The sequence below is a fragment of the Elephas maximus genome, chromosome X (genome assembly GCF_024166365.1).
Source record: "Elephas maximus indicus isolate mEleMax1 chromosome X, mEleMax1 primary haplotype, whole genome shotgun sequence".
Classification (NCBI taxonomy): Eukaryota; Metazoa; Chordata; class Mammalia; order Proboscidea; family Elephantidae; genus Elephas; species Elephas maximus.
Window position 1 is genome coordinate 144,208,784 of NC_064846.1, and position 19,036 is coordinate 144,227,819.

General features: G+C 37.0%; 1 protein-coding gene across 12 annotated transcripts in view; it reads left to right on the forward strand.

The window, feature by feature from the left end:
• DMD (dystrophin) overlaps positions 1–19,036 on the forward strand; it is a 2,447,064-nt gene that overhangs the window by 969,399 nt on the left and 1,458,629 nt on the right. For all 12 annotated transcript variants that reach the window (XM_049872854.1, XM_049872851.1, XM_049872858.1 and 9 more), the window contains 2 exons: positions 1,481–1,615; positions 4,984–5,133. In XM_049872854.1, coding sequence (XP_049728811.1) covers positions 1,481–1,615; positions 4,984–5,133 — 285 coding nt within the window. The remainder of the gene's footprint in view (positions 1–1,480; positions 1,616–4,983; positions 5,134–19,036) is intronic.

Here is a 19,036-nt window from a genome sequence, read left to right on the forward strand (position 1 = left end):
ATATCCATGGTATAAATTATATATTCTCCTGTTAGTGGACATTAAAGCTGTTTCTTTGTGTGTGTGTGTGTGTTGTGTATGTGTGTTGGTTATTACAAAAAGTGCTGAAATGAACATTTTTGTAACTGTCTTTTGTTACCCATTCAAACCAGTTTCTCTGAGGACGTATAACAAAAAGTGAAGTTGCCGGGTTGTAGGGTATGTGAATGTTTGTCTAACTGAGAATGACAAATTGTTTTTCCAAATGGTCATTCCAATATACACACAAGCCTGCAATGAATAGCAATTTTCAGACTTCTCTTTTTTACCAGTCAACATAATATGAAATATCTCATTGTCACCTGGATTTATATTCCCCTGATTAGTCATGAGATTGAACATCACTTCATGTGTTTATTGGATATGTAAATCCTAATTTTTTTAAATGATGGTTCAGATCTTTTATTTTTTTCATTTTTCCAAAGGGTTGTTTTTTCATCTTTTAATTGACTTGTTAGAGTTTCTTTTATATTCACATTTATCTTTTATAAACGCTGTAATTGTCTCCTTCAAATGTGAATCTTTTTTAAAAATTTTCTTTATGGCATTTTTTGATAAATAGGAGGTTTTGATTTTAATGGAGTCAAATTTATTTGTCTGTTCTTATTATCAGTTTTTTTGAACGTCTTATTTAATATGCCCTTCCCCATCCCAAAGTCAAAAAGATCCACTTTTATATTTTGTTCTAGAAATAAATTTTTGCTTTTTTTTATATATATGAGTACGTATGCATTTTTAATCAGTCTTATAATACCGATCAAAAGCCATTAAAATAGTCATATTTTTGGCAATCTACCTCAAGGAAATGATATGTAATATATTAAAAAATTCATGTTTGTAATGATGTTCACCACACATTCATAAAAGCAAATAAAACTACAAATAGTTTAACTATCCGATCGATGTGTATTAAAGAAACAAAGATACAGCCACTTAAATGAAACTTTAGGTTTTTATTATAAGTTTACCTTGTAATATGGAAAAACTATAGAATGGCTACTGATAGAGAGCTATAATTGAATCCATGCTTTAATTTTAGCTATCACATTGTTTATATATGATGAAGTCTAAAGTGGATCATATAAAAATGCTAATGATGTGTTAGGAACTTAGGATTTATATATGCATTTTTTACATATGCTTTTATTTTTCTATCTTCTAGACTGTAAGGTTGGTGAATTATTTTTGATAGTTAAAAAAGTAAGTCACTGATTCTTGAATTTATTCATGTAATAAAGCATTGCCTTAATGTTTTATAATTATAGTGGTATTAGACGATCAAAATGACTGGTTGCATTTGAAATTATCTGCTGCAAATGAAAAGGTAAAAGATCTAAAATGAGAGCCTTCAGTTACAGAAGCTTTAAAAATGGAAATGCCAACATCTCATATTCATCTTTTGGTTAAAAAATTTCATCTGTGATGTCTATTTCCTTCTTAGGAAGTTTGGGCATGTTGGCATGAATTATTGTCATACCTGGACAAGGCAAACAAGTGGCTAAATGAAGTAGAACTCAAACTCAAAACCACTGAAAGTATTCCTGCTGGATCTGAGGAACTCTCTGAGGTGCTAGATGTAAGTTGCAAATTAACCTAAATTATGATAATTTATATGCAGTATTGAAAGATGCCAAGCACCAAACAGAAAACAAATTCAAAGAAAACCATAAAGTAGAGTTGAGTTGCTATGTCTCAACCAGCTCTAGAGATTTAGATAAAGCTTGTGTTCTAAGAACCCTTCCAGTCTCAAGGTTTAAAAAAAGTTTTGACTAGTCTCTTTTCAGAAGACACTTTTGTTATAGTGCTAAATTCTATGTTGAAAGTTTTCTTTACCTGCTTAAATTTAGTACAGACCTGCAGAGACAGTTTGAATGCACAGTTTTACTCGTTTGGAGTGGAGCTAAACAGAATGGTAATATAACAGTATTTCTGCTTTAAAAGCTATTCCTATTGAATTGAAACATTTTAAAATTATTGAAGATTGTAACTTTATACCTTGCAGAATGTTTTGATGTATTAGATGGTTATGCTTTGGTATTGGAAATATATTTTTTTAAATGCTCATCAAAAGATTAATAAAATTTCAAGCTTTCTTTTGGAAACTTTTAATAAGTAGAAAAGAAAGGAGTTTGCACATACAAGCTTTGATTTCTATTAATTTGTGACATTTATCATTCATGCTCTGTGCATTTTATGTGTAATGAACATACATGATTTTAGTGTACAGCTGTATGTAGTGTCGATTAGGTATAAATCTGCCAAAATAAGGCATATAAATTACCCAAGATCTGAAGAAAATATAAAATGTTTGCTTAGACAAAATAGAATAAGAACCCTAGAATGTCAGATGAGAAATCTAGAGATCATTTTATCTAACTTTCTTGTTTTCACAAGAGAATTGGAAAACTTGAAAAGGTTTTAAGGAACATGAGGAAGGTCTCATATGGACTATAACTTTGTCCCTGTCCTTTTATTCAGAGATGTTCATTTGCCAAACATTCCTTGGGAATCAACAATGTGATACATCTTCCAAAAAAAAGATGAAACAAATTTATATCTCTTTAATAAATAACAGTGACCAGAGAAAAGGATGTGATAGTGCAACTGTCCTCTGAAATAATCAGATCCTGCTGGAAATATGTCTTACACGCTGGGTTTTCTTGAGAAGCAAAGCCAGTGAAGCATATAAATGTATATAGAGAGAGATTTTTATCAAGGAAATGGCTGATGTGGTTCTAGAGGCTGGAACGTCCCAAGCCTGTGAGTTAGGATAGAGGGTTCTCCTGGTCCATGTAGCCGCGGGGGCTGGTGAACCCAAGATTGGCAGGTCAGAGAACAGGGCTCTTGCTCACAGGCTACAAAGATCAATTAATTCCAAGTTTGGCAGGCAAGACAGCAGGTAAGCTGCCAGCTCAAGTCCCAAGAACCGAAGGTCAGACAAACAGGAACCAGCTGCAGGATCCAGAGTGAGCAAAAGCCCACAAGCCTTGCCAGAATGTCCATTTATATTCAATGCAGGCCACACGCCCAAGCAAACTCTCTTTCAACTGATTGGCTACTCACAGCAGATCCCATCATAAAGGTGATCACATTATATCAAATTTCATCATGGAAGTTATCGCAACATCATAACCCAGTACCCAGTGCCATTGAGTCGGTTCCAACTCATAGCGACCCTATAGGACAGAGTAGAACTGCCCCATAGAGCTTCCAAGGAGAGCCTGGCAGATTCTAACTGCTGATCCTTTGGTTAGCAGCCACAGTACTTAACCACTATGCAACCAGGGTTTCCTCACAACATCATACAACTGCCAAACCACTGAGAATCATGACCCAGCCAAGATATCACACAACCTTAATCATCACAGAGTACCATGTTAAATTCTCAGTATCACATTTCAATAGATACACTGAAAAACTGGGGATATTCATATAAGAATGATCAGGATAAGGAGAAAAACTGAGATAGTAAAAGAAAATATTTAGAAAATAAAGGGGGAAAAAAAGACTTGTTAAGATACACTGTCTTTCTGCAAGAATTTGAATGGTTGATGCGTGAGAATAGGCCTACACGTTGACAAGCCAAGTACTGACTACACCACCATTCAAAACAAGGATAAAAACTCCTAAACGATTTCTAAGGTTCCTTCCACTTAAGATTTCTGTAATTGATTCCTTAATTTTGCTTCACCCCTTTTATTCCACATTTTTTTCATATCCTAGGTACTTTGTTAAAACCTTTTTTTAAAAAAGTATTCGTTAAAATAAAGTCTTTTTAAATTAAGACTTGTTAGAAGTAATAAAATGTACACATTATAGGGAAAATTATTGATAATAGATTTTTGTACTCAAGAATTTGATGGCCTTTAAATTAGTTTAAGACATAGTTGCATTTTTGCACAGATTCCTTATAATTTGGAATTATAAGAATTCTTTATAATTTGCTTCAAAATTTAACAGGAAAATATATTGCAGCTGTTCAAATTTAGAGAAAAATTCAGTATATAAGAAAAAATATATAAATGTGTTGGAGTATTTTCATTTCTTTGAAAGAAGGGAAACAACACAGCATTGAGAAAAACTGTTAGAACATAATGTCCATCCATATTCTAGAAACATGTTTGAGATCCAATAAGATGATAATGAGTCACTTGTTCTCTTAGCATGCCTAAACCTGACACTGAGATTCTTTTTGCCTGCACATCGTAGCCAGGCAACTTTGTCAATTTTGACCAGTATTTCAGTTAGGGATGTGTTAAGCTGAAAACAGAAAATCAAACAATGGCTTAAGCTCATCTGGTTATCTTTCATTGCCACACAAAGAAAACTAGAGGGAAACTGCCAGGGGAAGATGGCGGTTCAACTATATGATAAGGCTCCCAGTTTCTCTCTCTCTTTCTGCTTTACCTTTGTGAACATGAAGGTTCACATTCTCATTTTTATTGCCTCCCAGTCCAAAGATGGCTGCTGTACCTCCAGGCCATGTATGCATGAAAAAGTGTGAAGGGCAAAAGGGGTGATTTCTTCTAGAGAGACTACGGTTTTTTATTATTTGTGAAGGGAAGTCAGCTCATGAATTTCTGCCTACATATATTGCCAGTGTCATGTCACATGGCCAGTACTAGCTGTAAAAGAAGTTCAGAAACTGTTTTAACTTTTTAGATTTTAGATTGGAGGACATCTAGGAAGAAGGTGGTTGTGAATTATTTTTAATGTGGCCAGTCCCCAATGTCTGTCATAAATCCAGGCAGATTCACATAGAACAGCATGATATCTTAAAGCAAATAACTATGATCCTTCATGTTTTATTACCTCAACTGAAATTTTGCTTCACATTGCTTGCGACTTAATTATATGTCGATCAGAAGATATTGAGCATTTTGTGGCAATTCAATGTATTTAGAAAAAAAAGGAGAAATATAAATTGTTGCAAATGTGTTTCAGTCACTTGAAAATTTGATGCAACATTCAGAGGATAACCCAAATCAGATTCGAGTGTTGGCACAGACCCTAACAGACGGTGGAGTCATGGATGAGCTGATCAATGAAGAGCTTGAGACATTTAATTCTCGTTGGAGGGAATTACATGAAGAGGTATGACAATGAGAGTGAAAAAACACTTTAAAGTCATTTCTGTAAATATCTACCAAATACTTTCAAATATTTTTACAACATATATGTGTTATGGTCGTATATAATTTGTTAAGAATGCGTGTGATTCTATTCGTACTCTAAATATTGTTTATTTGTCTCAAATAATATGAGAGCTCTTATATATAATGAAATTTTCAAATTTCAGAATTCAAACACCATGCATGGTTTTTTAAACAAAATAATATATACCTCCCAATCAAAGAATATTTTGCATAAACTCTCCTAAATCAAGAATGGATTATATGTTAAAAAGAAATCCTATCTCATAAAGAAGTTTAATTCCATGTCCATTTACTGAGTGCTTCTACTAAACATCAGGCACTATTCTAAAGTTTGGTAATAAGTAAGACAAGATTCGTATCCTTCCTAACTTGTAGACATGAATTGATGAAGCCAAAATTCATTGATATCGTAATACGTGCAAGACTTGAAAGCAAACATTCATATAATGTGTGAAGAGCTGTGTTAAGATTTATTACAGAGGATTAGAGAAGCACAGAAAAAGGACTCTCACTTCTCTGGGTCAGAACAGGAAGATGTTTGAGTAGCTTTCTTGGAGAAGATTAATTGCGAACTACATAAAAATTAAGTGTAAACCAAATCCGTTGCTGTAGAGTTGATTCTGACTCATAGTGACCCTATAGGACAGGGTGGGACTACCCCATAGAGTTCCCAGGGAGCACCTGATAGATTTGAACTGCCAACCTTTTGGTTAGCAGCCATAGCTCTTGACCACTATGTCATCTAGGAGGTAACTAAATGGCCAAGCATAGGAGGGCATGTCTAGGCAAGAAAAAGGATGCATGCAAAGAATTTGAAGTGTAAACAAAGTGTAGGAGAGTTTATATATGGAAATCTGCAAGCCATTTGGTTTTGCTAGAGCAAGAATTGCAAACAAGGGAAAGTGAGCCCCAAAGAGTAGGCATGAGCAAGATTTCTAAGGGAGCTCTATAATTGTTTTTTAAACAATCCAGACTACAACCATGCACTTGGGAAACCATCAAAGGGTTAAAAATGTAAGAGGGAGGGAGAGGAGAGGTGCCATGATTAGGTACCACTACTATTGAGGTAGGATAGAGATGAGGTGATTTTAGGCAGTGAGACCAATTAAGAAGTGACCCTTTTAAGTCTGTTGAGGAACGGCAAGTGCAGTGGTGATAAGCACAGGGAAAAAAAATGCTAGGAGGGCATCTGTGTTTCTTATTTAGGTGACTGGTATCTGCTGTTTTTCATACAAGATGGAGAAAGCAAGAAAAAGCAAGTTAGGAGGTGAGAAAGATCACCTGTCACATTTTATATCTATTGAGCCTGACGTAACTATTAAGTTTGATACTACCCAAAAACACCTGAGACCAGGGCTTAGGTGCAGGTAGTTAATATGGGAAGTTATACCAAGAAACTCAAGTAAGGGATGGGCAGAGTGGGAATGAGAAAAGAGAAAGTTTGATAAAAGATGTGTTTAAGAGTCAGTTTCCATTGTGAGCAACTGGGCTAAGTTCAGTGGGAACTATACTATATAGAAATCATGTAGAACATGCTCAGAATTGTCCCACTAAGCTAATGGAAGCTGGGGTGTTTATCCATTGATTTTCCTTCCTCATCATTTGAGAGTTTTCCTTTGGGACATAAAATCCCCAGGACTTCTGGGATGCCTTCCTGTTGTTGTTAGCTGCAGTGGAGTCAGTTCCTGACTCATGGTGGCCCCATGGATAACAGAACAAAATGCTGCCCAGTCCTGTGCCATTCCCATGATACATTGCAGATTGGACCATTGTGATACACGGGGTTTTCATAGGCTTGTTTTCTTAAGTAGATTGCTAGGATTTTCTTGCTAGTCTGTCATAGACTGGACGCTCCAATGAAACCTGTTCAGCATCATAGCAATGCACAAGCCCCCACAGGCAAGTGGGGGCTACGTGTAAGGTATGTTGGGTGGGAATCCAACCTGGGTCTCCAACATGGAAGGTGAGAATTCTACCACTGTACTACCACTGCCCCTCTCTAGGCTTCCTGGGGCAGTCAAATTGAGAAATGTCAGCACTTAAGGTGAAAATCTGGCAGTGCTTGCAGATAATCTAGCCACCAAAGCTGAAGGTGAACTCAGAGGTGGGCCAAGGGGTTATATGGCAGGGCATCAACAGGGTTGGCTGCAGGACTTAGGAGGCATCTGGGTGGGAATAATTCATGATCCAGTAAAAGACAAATATATGGTCCTAGAGCCAAAAAGAGTGATCCAGACTAGTTCCACAGATGTGAAATTTATCAGCCCACATGCCAGTTAAAATTGTGGAGTGTGTGAGATACCTGAGGTAAACCAAGAGAAAAGGAGTCAGAGACTCTAGGGGTCACACCCAAAATCAAGTGTGAGGCTGAGGAAACAAGGTCTGCAAAGAAGACGAGAAGAAATTATCAGAGGTAAGAGGAGGCCCATGTTAAAACTCTGCCACCTGTCTGTCAGTTTACCCTACTGTGGTGACTTGCATGTTACTATGATGGTGGAAGCTAGGCTACTGGTATTTGGAATACCAGCAGGGTCACCCATGGTGACCAGGTTTCAGTGGAGCTTCCAGACAAAGACTAGGAAGAACAGCCTGGTAATCTATTTTGAAAATTAGCCAATGAAAACCCTATGGATCACAATAAAACATTCTTTGGTATAGTGTTAGAAGATGAACCCCCTAGGTTGGAAGGCACTCAGAACACATAGTGGCTGCAACAATGGACTTATGTATAAACTAACTGTGTAGATGGCACAAGACCAGGCAACATTTCGCCTGTTGTACATGGTGTCACCATGAGTTGGAGACAACTCTTCTCTTCACAGCTAATAACAAATATTAAAAACAGAAAGCTTAGTAGGTAGCAGTTTATAAAGTGGAGTCAATAAAGAAATATCAAATACAGTAGAGAGAGGTCTAGTAGGATGAAGACTGAATTGTACAATACTGATGCTGCTTACTATGTTTACCAGAATAGTTTTGATGACTCTTTGGTGGGGATAAGGAGAATATAGTGACAGTGAATTGCAGAATACACTGGAAGAGAAGAGCAGAAAGTAAATGTACACTTACCCTTGTAAAAAGCTTGTCTGTGAAGGGAGGGAAAGATACTCTCTTGGTGAAGTCTTTTGATGAGCCCAAGAGTTCAATTTTTAGGAGCTCTCAGTTATCTAGTTTATCTTCTGGTGTTTGTGCCTTGTTAGTTATGGTTCATATTATATTTATGCCATGTATTGGGGTCCCTGGCATTGTCTCTATTTTTTTTTTCATGGTCTTCAGTGTTTTAGGTTTTATATTTAGGTCCTTGATCCATTTTGAGTTAGCTTTTGTGTATGGTGTGAGGTATGGGTCCTGTTTCATTTTTTTACAGATGGACATCCAGTTTTACCAGCACCATTCACTAAAAAGACTGTCTTATCCCCATTTAATGGACTTTGGTTCTTTGTCAAAGATGAGCTCACCATAGGTGGATGGATTTATATCTGGGTTCTCAATTCTGTTCCATTGGTCTATGTGTCTGTCATTATACCAGTACCAGGCTGTTTTAACTACCGTGGCTGTATAGTAGGTTCTCAGATCTGATAGTGTGAGGCCTCCAACTTTGTTCTTTTTCTTCAATAATGCTTTGCTTATCAGGGCCTCTTTCCTTTCCATATGAAGTTGGTGATTAATTTTCCCAACTCTTTAAAGAATACTGTTGGTATTTGGATTGGGATTGCATTATATCTGTTGATTGCTTTGCGTAGAACTGATACTTTCACAACGTTGAGTCTTCCTATCTGTGAACGTGATGTTTTTCCATTTATGTAGTTCTCTTTTGGTTTCTTGCAGTAGTGTTTTATAGTTTTCTTCATATAGGTCTTTTACGTCCCTGGTTAGATTTATTCCTAAGTATTTTATCTTTCTAGGGGCTATTATAAATGGTATTATTTTCCTAATTGCTTTTCAAAGTTCTCCTTGTTGGTGTTTAGGAATCCAACTGATTTTTGTATGCTGATCTTGTACCCTCCTACTCGGCTCGATGGCACTGGGTTTTTACTCTGCTGAATCTATCCGTTGCAGTAGTTTTATTGTGGAATCTTTGGGGCTCTCTATGTATACGATCATATCATCTGCAAATAGGTATACTTTTACTTCTTCCTTTCCAATTTGGATGCCTTTTATTTCTTTTTCTTGCCTTTTTGCTGTAACTAGGACTTCCAACACAATGCTAAATAGGAGTGGCGATAAAGGGCATCCTTGTCTTGTTCCCATTTTTAGGGGAGAATGATGTTGGCTGTTGGTTTTGCATAGATGTCTTTATTTTGTTGAAGAATTTCCCTTATATTCCTATTTAATTAAGAGTTTTTATCAGGAATGGGTGTTAGACTTTGTCCAATGCCTTTTCTGTGTTGATTGAGATGATCATGTGATTCTTTGTTCTATTTATGTGGTGGATTGTGTTGATTGATTTTCTAATGCTGAGCCATCCTTTCGTACCTGGTATGAACCCCACCTGGTTGCGATGTATTATTTTTTTGATATGATGCTGAATTCTATTGGCTAGATTTTTGGTGAGAATTTTTGCATGTGTATTTTTTTTTTTATTGGTAAGAGATATTGGTCTGTATTTTTTTTTTTTTTTATGGTGCCTTTGCCTGGCTTTGGTGTCAGGATTAGGCTGGCTTCATGGAATGATTTTGGGAGTATTATTTCATTTCTATGCTCTGAAATAGTCTGAGTTGTACTGGTGTGAGCTCTTCTCTGAGTGTTTGTTAGAATTCTCCAGTGAAGCTGTCCAGGCCAGGGCTTTTTTGTTGCTGTTGGGAGTTTTTTTTTTTTTTTTTAACCTCTTCAATCTCTTCTCCTGTTACGAGTCCATTCAGATTTTCTGTCTCAATTTGTGTTAGTTTAGGTAGGTAGTGTGTTTCTATAAATTTGTTCATTTCCTCTAGGTTCGTTCTCAAATTTGTTGTAGTACAATTTTTCTTTGTATTCTGTTATGATCATTTTTTATTTCAGTTAGGTCTGTTTTAATGTCCCCCATTTTATTCCTTATTTGGTTATTTGCTTCCTCTCCTGTTTTTCTTTTGTCAGTTTGGCCAGTGGTTTGTTGATTTTTTCAAAGAACCACCTTTTGGTCTTGTTGATTCTTTCTATTGTTTTAGTTTTCTCTATTTCATTTCTGGAAACCCTGGTGGCCTAGTGGTTAAGTGCTATGGCTGCTAACCAGAGGGTCGGCAGTTCAAATCCGCCAGGCACTCCTCGGAAACTCAATGGGGCAGTTCTACTCTGTCCTTTAGGGTAGCTATGAGTCGGAATCGACGGCACTGCGGGTTTATTTCATTTATTATTGCTGTAATCTTTATTATTTCCTTTCTTCTGGTGTCTGTGTGCTTCTTTTGCTGTTCTCTATTTGTTCAAGTTGTAGGGCTAACATTTTTATTTTGGCCTGCTCTTTTTTGATGTGTGTGTTTATTGCTATAAACTGACTTCTGAGCACTCCTTTGCTGTGACCCCAAGGTTTTTGTATGATGTGTTTTCATTCTCGTTTGATTCTGGGAATTTTTTGGTTCCCTCTTTGATTTCTTCTATTGTCCAGTTATTTTTAAGCAAGGCACTCTTCAGTTTCCATGTATTTGATATTTTTTCCTTGTTCTTCCTGTTATTGATTTCTTAATTTTATGATGTTGTAATCAGAGATACTGCTTTGTATTGTTTTGATGTTTTGGATTTTATTGTGGGTTGCTTTGTTTCCTGGATCTCTGGTGGTGCCATGGTTACAAATACAGCTGCTAACCAAAAGGTTAGCAGTTCGAATCCACCAGCTGCTCCTTGGAATCCCTATGTGGCAGTTCTGCTCTGCCTTATAGGGTCGTTATAAGTTGGAATCGACTTAACGGCAATAGGTTTGGTTTGTTGCTTAAAATGTGGTCTATTCTAGAGACTGTTCCATGTGCATTGGAAAAGAATGTATACTTTTCTGCTGTTGGGTGGAAGAGTGTTCTATATATGTCTATGAGGGCAAGATGGTTGATTGTGGCCTTTAGATCTTCTGTATCTTTACTGAGTTTATTTCTAGATGTTCTGTCCTTTACTGAGAGTGGTGTGTGGAAGCCATGTACTATTATTGCGGAACTGTCTACTTATCTTTCCAGTGATGTTAGGGTTTGTTTTATGTATTTTGGATCCCTGTCATTGGGTGTGTAGATACTTATTAGGGTTATGTCTTCTTGGTGGATTGTCCCTTTAATCATTATATAATGTCCTTCCTTGTCTTTTATGGTCGATTTTGCCTTAAACTCTATTTTATCTGATATTAGTGTTGCCTCTCATGCTCTTTTTTGGTAACTGTTTGCTTGATACATATTTTCCATCCTTTGATTTTTAATATATTTACGTCTTTTTGCCAAAGGTGTGTTTCTTTTAGACAGCATATTGATGGATCATGTTTCTTTTTTATGCATTCCGACACTCTCTGTCTCTTTATGTGTGCATTTAAGCCATTTATATTCAGTGTGATTATTAGTAGGTATGAGTTTGTTGTTGTCACATCGTTGTGCTTTTTGGTGGTGCTGATATTTTCTTTGCTCCTATTACTTTCCTGTGCTGAGTTCCTTTTGTTTGCGGATTTTCTTTTCTTTCTTTCTTTTTTTTTTGTTATAGATTTTGCGTTTACCGAGAGTTAATGTTTTTCTTCTTTTTTATTTTGATGAGGAAGTTTGGTAACTTTCTTTGTGGTTACCTTGAAAGTTGTCCTTGTCTTCCTAAGTTTGAACCAGTCATTTGTTACTTGATGTCACCTTGACTTTCTCTCCATTCGAAAGTTCTATACCTATACCATTTATTCCCTGTTTATTGTTTTGACATTGTTGTTATTTACAGACTGACACATCTGTTTCCCTGTTTTAAGTCTCTTAGCTTTAATTTATTATTGAGAGTTCTTTACCTGGGTTGGTGTCTGGGTGATGCTGTCCTGTGTCCTAGACTCAGGTTGTTGTCTGATGTTGTTGGTTCTCTACGCAAAGGACTCCCTTTAATATTTCTTGTAAGATTGGTTTGGTTTTTACAAATTCCCGTAATTTAGGTTTATCTGGAAGCATCCTAATTTCATCATCATATTTTGAAAGAGAGTTTTACAGGATATATTATTCTTCGTTTGCTGTTTTTTTTTTTTTCCTTTTTTTTCAAGGTTATATATATGTTATCCCATTGCCTTCTTCCCTGCATACCCAAAACCTTGCCTGCATAGCTCCTGCCAAATAATCAGAGCTTAGTCTTATTGTTTCCCCTTTGTATGTGATTTTTTGTTTTTCTCGAGCTGCTCTTGGGATTCTTTCTTTTCTTCGGTTTTGACAAGTGTGATTATAATATGTCCTGGTGACTTTATTTTGGGTTCTATCCCATATGGGGTTCATTAAGCTTCTTAGATGGTCAGCTTTTCGCCTTTCATGTTATTTGGGAAGTTTTCTGCCAGTGTATCTTCAACAGTCTTCTCTGTGTTTTCCATCTAGCACCCCCTATTCAGGAACTCTGATCATGTGCAAATTTTTCATCTTGATCATGTTCCATATAATTCTTAGGTTTTCTTCATTTTTGTCATTCTCTCCTCTGATTTTTCCTCAAATTGGCATCCATGAATTTGTCTTCAATCCTGCAGATTCTGTCTTCCATTGTTTCAAATTTGCTTCTAAAATCTTCTATTGAGTTGTCCAGATCTGAAATTTTGTTGTTTAGCTTTTGGATTTTTAGTTACTGTTTTTGTATGAATTCTAATTGTTTATTTATTTTGGCAGTTTGTTCTTATATTGTTTTCCTCAATTCTTCTATTGCTTTGTCTGCATTTTCCTTAATTTTGGCAATGTTTTCGTAGGTTTTGTCTGTGTTTTCTGTGATTTTGTCAATTTTTTTCTTGATATTGTCTGCCTTTTCCTTTCCTAATCTCTTGGAAAGCCCTAAATATTAGCCTTTTAAATTCCCTATCATATTTCCACTGTCTTTTCTTCTACCAGAAGGTCACCTGATTCTTTATTTTGGTCACTTGCTGGAGCCACTTTGTCCTGATTTTTTATATGTTTTGATATTGTCTACTGTCTCTGAGACATTAAGGTATAATTATTCATTGATTGTATGTTTGTTTGTCCTGCTTTTTTTGTTTTGTTTTGATACGTCAAGGTGGGTGGGGTGGGCATGTTTTGCTGCTTGTTCATCTGTGGGCATGATAGCTATCAACACCTTGTCCAGCTGGGCAGCAAAGCAGCAGACAGTGTGAGCCACTTTGCTGTACACTAGTTTGGCAAGGCGGTTGAGTACATACTGGCCAGGGGCTATATGGCTCCTAATGTTGGTCCACAGTGTGGGAGCATTCACTGCCTCTCGCCAGATGGGCAGGGTGTCAGCGGGCTCACTTCCTACCATTAAGCCACTGGTTGAGTGGCGGGAGTGGAGGGGTGGTACAGGCCTGGTGCAGTGGCAGACCTGAGCAATAGGGACACTCTAGCCAGGTGGCATGGCAGGGGCCGACTGGAAGGTGGGGGAAGGTTATGTACACAGCTACATGGGAAGGAGAAAGAAAAGAGAGAGACAGAAAGAAAAAAATGGGGGCAGTGCAGTGGTAGCCAGCTGGCTTTTGGGGGCTGGGCAGACCTGGGGGCTGGCAGGAAGAGGAGCTGGCATACGGGCCAGAAGGATGCGGGGGTGGGAAAGTGTGTTTCTCTCGTTACCAGGTGCCCCGTCTCCTCTTGGGAGCACCATGAAGTTGTCTTCCCATACTCCCTGTCCAGAGTCATTGCTGACTGTGCTTCAAGATGGCCACACTGTGCCATGTTAGTTGGCAGGGGACCTCCAATCTGTATCTTTCCTTGTTCTCTGTTTCCATTGGTTTCTTCTTCCATTCATTATTTGATCTAATTTTTTTTTTAATCCCTCCATTTGATGCTTAGGGTTCCAGGATTGATGTTTGTATCTTTTTCACTTTGTCTTTCATGTCTTTACTGCAGATGAACAACATGCTGTGTCTATCTAGGGCATCATGTTGTAGAATGTGCTATTATTTATGTTTGAATGTTAGTGTCAGGTTAGGTATTTTACTTCAAGCAAAACATCAAAAATCACATTGTCAAACTGATCTTGTCTAAACTATGAAATTTATTTATATTTAGTAATGCTTGGCACCCTGACCTTTGGCATGGTCCACAGTCAGTGTTCTGAAGCTGGTGTGAAAGGGGATCTTGGAGTGGGATACTGACACAATTTGCAAAGAAGTGATCTGTCAGGGGTGCTATTAAATTTGCTAGAAGCGGCTGGGGCACCACTGGGATTCCTTGGTAAGCTACCTACAATAAGTGCTGCCAAACTTGGGAAAATCCTGCCTGGGCTCCAGAAAGCTTTCCATGGAGGGCACTGCTGAACTTGCTAATGGGGCACCCACAGAACTTGTCAGAAACTTCCTGAAGCCGGTACTTTGGAAATTCCTTGGGAGAGTATAGGAGGTGAGCGCCACTAGGCCTCATGCAGGCCAACCTAGAGGCACAGGAGTAAAAGGAAAGTGAAAGCACGTGGATGCTAGGAGAAAAGTGTTTTCCTCTATTGACAAAGTTTATCACCATGTTGTTGTTTTTAGTTGCCATACAGTGGATTGTGGCTCATGGTGACTGCATGTGTGCAGAGTAGTAGAGCTCCATAGGGTTTTTAAGGCTGGGGCCTTTCAAAATAGATTGGGACAGTCTTCTGAGGTACCTCTGGGTTAGTTTGAACTTCCAACCTTTTGATTAGTAGCCGATCGCTTAACCGTTGGTTCTACACAGGGACTCATGCCAGCTGACAAAGGGAGAAATGTTCCAATACCACAAACAGGATGATGTTGAAAGGCAATATTGATAACTAGCGTGTCCCTCTACAATGTATAAAATAAAACTAAAAAAGAAGATTGTTGCCATCAAGTCAATGCCAGCTCATAGCAACTCTATATGACAGAGTAGAACCGCCCTTAGGTTTCCAAGGTGCAGCTGGTGGATTTGAACTGCCAACTGCTTGGTTAGTATCCAGTCACTTAACCACTGCACCACCAGGGCTATGGGATTCTTGGTAACATTTGTAACTTCTGTTTCCTCATGTGTGATAACAGCTTCTATTTCATAGGATTCTTGTGAGAAAAATACAGGATACTGCATGGAAAGTGCCTACTATGGTGCCAGAAACATAATAAGCGTTCAATAAATTATTAGAAATTTTATTTTTTCTAGCTTGTGTGTTAGAGTATTAGTCCTAAAAGAAATTGGAATGTGTGTGTTATTGTGTACACACATACATGCTTATTTATGCATGTTCTACCAAGAGCAAGGGTAACCAAACAAATACATATATTCCATTATGAAAAAATATGGAATGTATGCACCTCCATTAATTAAGTAAAATGCAGAATGTTGATAAAAGGAAATTTTCATCAGCCTCTGCATTTCAAATAATTTATGAAGCAGAATGCAAAATTTATATTAACAGTAAATAAACTTGAAATAAACAAACTTAAAACCACTTTCAGTCCTGGCTGTGCTTATATACAATATCTAGCAAATAATAACCTGAGAGTTATTCAGCCAGGAAAATAAAGTGCATTTGGTGCTTTAAAGCTTTGATGAAAACCACAACTTGTCAGAGATGATATCCTTCTTGAATTCTGTTGTGCTATTCATTAATAAGCTGGTGTGACTTTAAAGATACCATGTTGAGTTAAAAGGATAGGTAGAACAGGACACTCCTGTTTCTCAGATTATAACTCAGACCTGTTGATAAATCCCAATCTAGTTAGGCAGAAGAGAAACACGAAATAATTTGTTAGCTAAATCAATCATTTGGATGTTCCCACTGACTATTTAGTTGAAAAGACTAGTGTTTGATGCAATGTAGATGGAACTTTGGAATAAATTATCTGAGGGACTGGGAAAAATTAAATGATTACAGTAATGGGATTTTTAAATCAATTTTTTAATATCCAAAAAAATCCATGCTGTGTATGAGTGTTAGAGTCAGAAAGAATTCTGAATTTATTTTAAGCCATGATTTTCTTGATTTCTTTATGTTTGCTAAAGAAAAGCCATTTTCTCGTTAATAAACAGAGCGCCTCTTTCATTTGAAGATAAGCCTTAACCCATTTTCTTCTCAATTAAATGCCTATGTCAGAGGTTTGTGTGTTTATTTTTTATTTTTTTTATTGCCTACCTAATGCTTCTTATAGCTGTAATTATGCAGAGTGAAGGTAACATTCAATTGCCTGTTAAATCAATCAAACAGCCAGAGTTTTTATTGCCTATGAATATTTAAAAGAGATATGTTAGATTCCATTCCTAATTTCAGAGTGTGAGTTTGCATTTGGATAAGTAATAAATTATTTCCATTGCTTTAAGAGGCATCTTTCGCTCTTCATAATCACGTGGCACTATATTTTCTTCTCCTCACAGTAATGATTTGAAAATGGTTAGTAAACCAGGAAATGGCTCTAAAAAAAGTCATGCAATTTTTACAGCTTATTACAATAGCTTTATTCTCCACCAGAGTAACCAAACTGCAGAAGATGTGCTAGTGGTACAATAAAATTCAATAATAGCAATAATGATTGAACGGTTACCAATAGCCGGGCGCTGCTCCAAGTGTCTGACATGCATTTATTTTCTCATGTAATTCTCTAAACAGGCTTATGATGTAGGGTCTTTTATATTCCCATTTTACAGACATGGGAAGGTTGTGAACCTAAGAAAGGACTATGGAGCATTTGGACCCATGTTTATTTGCACTTGCACCTGGAAACATGACCATTTGACCACACTCTGTGATCCTTTGCTTATCTTAAAAATAAAAGCCTGGTGAGGCTTGAATATGGCAAGTAACTTATATCCCATTTTTCAAGGAAAGCTTACAACATGAGCTTAAAATTAAGAGGAATGGCTTATTAAAAAAAATTGAGTCTTAAATATTAAAGCAACAGATTTGGAATTTTAAAGCCTTCAGCAGTTCTCTTGATTACTGATATTTTCATATTTCAACTCTGACTCTTGGTGACTGTATATGTAATAGAACAAAACGTTACCCAGTCCTGTGCCATCTTCGTGTCCTTTGATATGTTTGAGTTCATTGTTGCGGCTATTGTGTCAGTCCACCTCACTGAAGGTTTGTGTCCCTCATTTTTCCTGACTCTCTACCAACCGCGATGACCTTTTTTAGCAATTGGTCCAGTGATTGACATTTCCAAAGTAAATGACCAAAAGTCTTACCATCCTCACTTCTAAGGAGCATTCTGGTTTTATTCCTTTTAATACTGATTTGTTCTTTCTTCTGGAAGTACATGATATATTCAGTAGTCTTCACCAACACAATTCAAAGACATCAATTCTTCTTCGGCCTTCCTTACCCTTCCTTACTGTGGTGTTGGCACATGGCAATTAACAACAACACGAAAAACAACATTACTACTAATATTATAGTTTGATATTTTCCAAGAAATAAACATTTTGATAAAATTATAGACTATCTTTTTATGAAAAACATGTCTTTCCAATAAAATGTTGAACTCACGACTGATATAATGCCACTTATTTCCCTGGATCACTTTACAGTGTTTCTTCAATCAGTATTTTCCCATTCTGGTCTATCTATGCTAAAACAGGTGTGATGCCAACACCACAGTTCAAATGCATAAATTCTTCTTCTGCGTCACTTTTTCACCGTCTAGCTTTTACATGGATAATTGAGGAGACTGAAAAAAAAATGGCTTGGATCAGGTGCACCTTAGTCATCAAAGCAACGTTAACAGAAATAGTGGCTATTTATTGAGCACAAGTTATAATTCAGTTCTTGTGTTAAGAATTTATAAATGTTATCAAGCTTAATCTCCACATTAAGTCCATGAGATAGGTATAAGTAGCACAGGAGTTAAGAATTCGGCCGCTAATCAAAGGGTTGGCAGTTCGAATCCATCCAGCCGCTCCTTGTAAACACTATGGGGAAGTTCTACTCTGTCCTATAGGGTTGCTATGAGTCAGAATCGACTCAATGGCAACAGGTTTGTTTGTTTGTTTTGTGTGTGTGTGTGTGTGCAGATGTTAAGGTAAGGCTGACTTCCATTTTCAGTGATGAGGCACACTAAGTACTCTAAAATGCCCCCTGCAACCGAAAAAACAAACTTGTTGCCATTGAACTGATTCTGACTCATGGCAACCCCATGTGTCAAATGCTGGAATTTCCAACAAATATATTTCTGAGTGCATTCTTGCTTGCCAGGGTGTATGAGTAAACTCTTAAAGACCTAAGCAAAATATTTAGATGAAACTAAAGTCATAGTGGGTAATGTAACTATGAACACTGACCCTTGTATTTCCCTGGGGTTAGAAGCTAATACGAGGAATCCAGACATGGGGTAAATTAAGTCATTTGTTAGAAGAGAAAACTCAGCCTCAGGCTCAAGCAAGGGAGGGGAACTGAGTCAGATATTCTATATAAACCTGGGGCTATATCATCAGCAAAGTAACGTGCAGGGGATATTCTGTCTTTAGAAGGTACCAACATAAAAATGTGTCTCTGTTCCTGCTCTGGGTATAAAAGTAATTACAAGAATAATTATCATCATCTCATCTGAAAAATTGCAACTATAGGCCTGTTCTCCTGAGGGTCTTTTATTTGAGAGCATACTACAACTGAGAGTCAACGAATCTCAAAGCTAAGAGATTAAAGTTGCCCCAGATTTATAGCACTGTAGTACTAGTGAGAAGAAAATACAAATCTTTAGTTTTCTCACAGATTAAATTGCATAAAATGTGAGCTCATAAATCAAAAACCCAAGAAAACAAGCTATCCTGAAGGTAAGAAAGGTTATA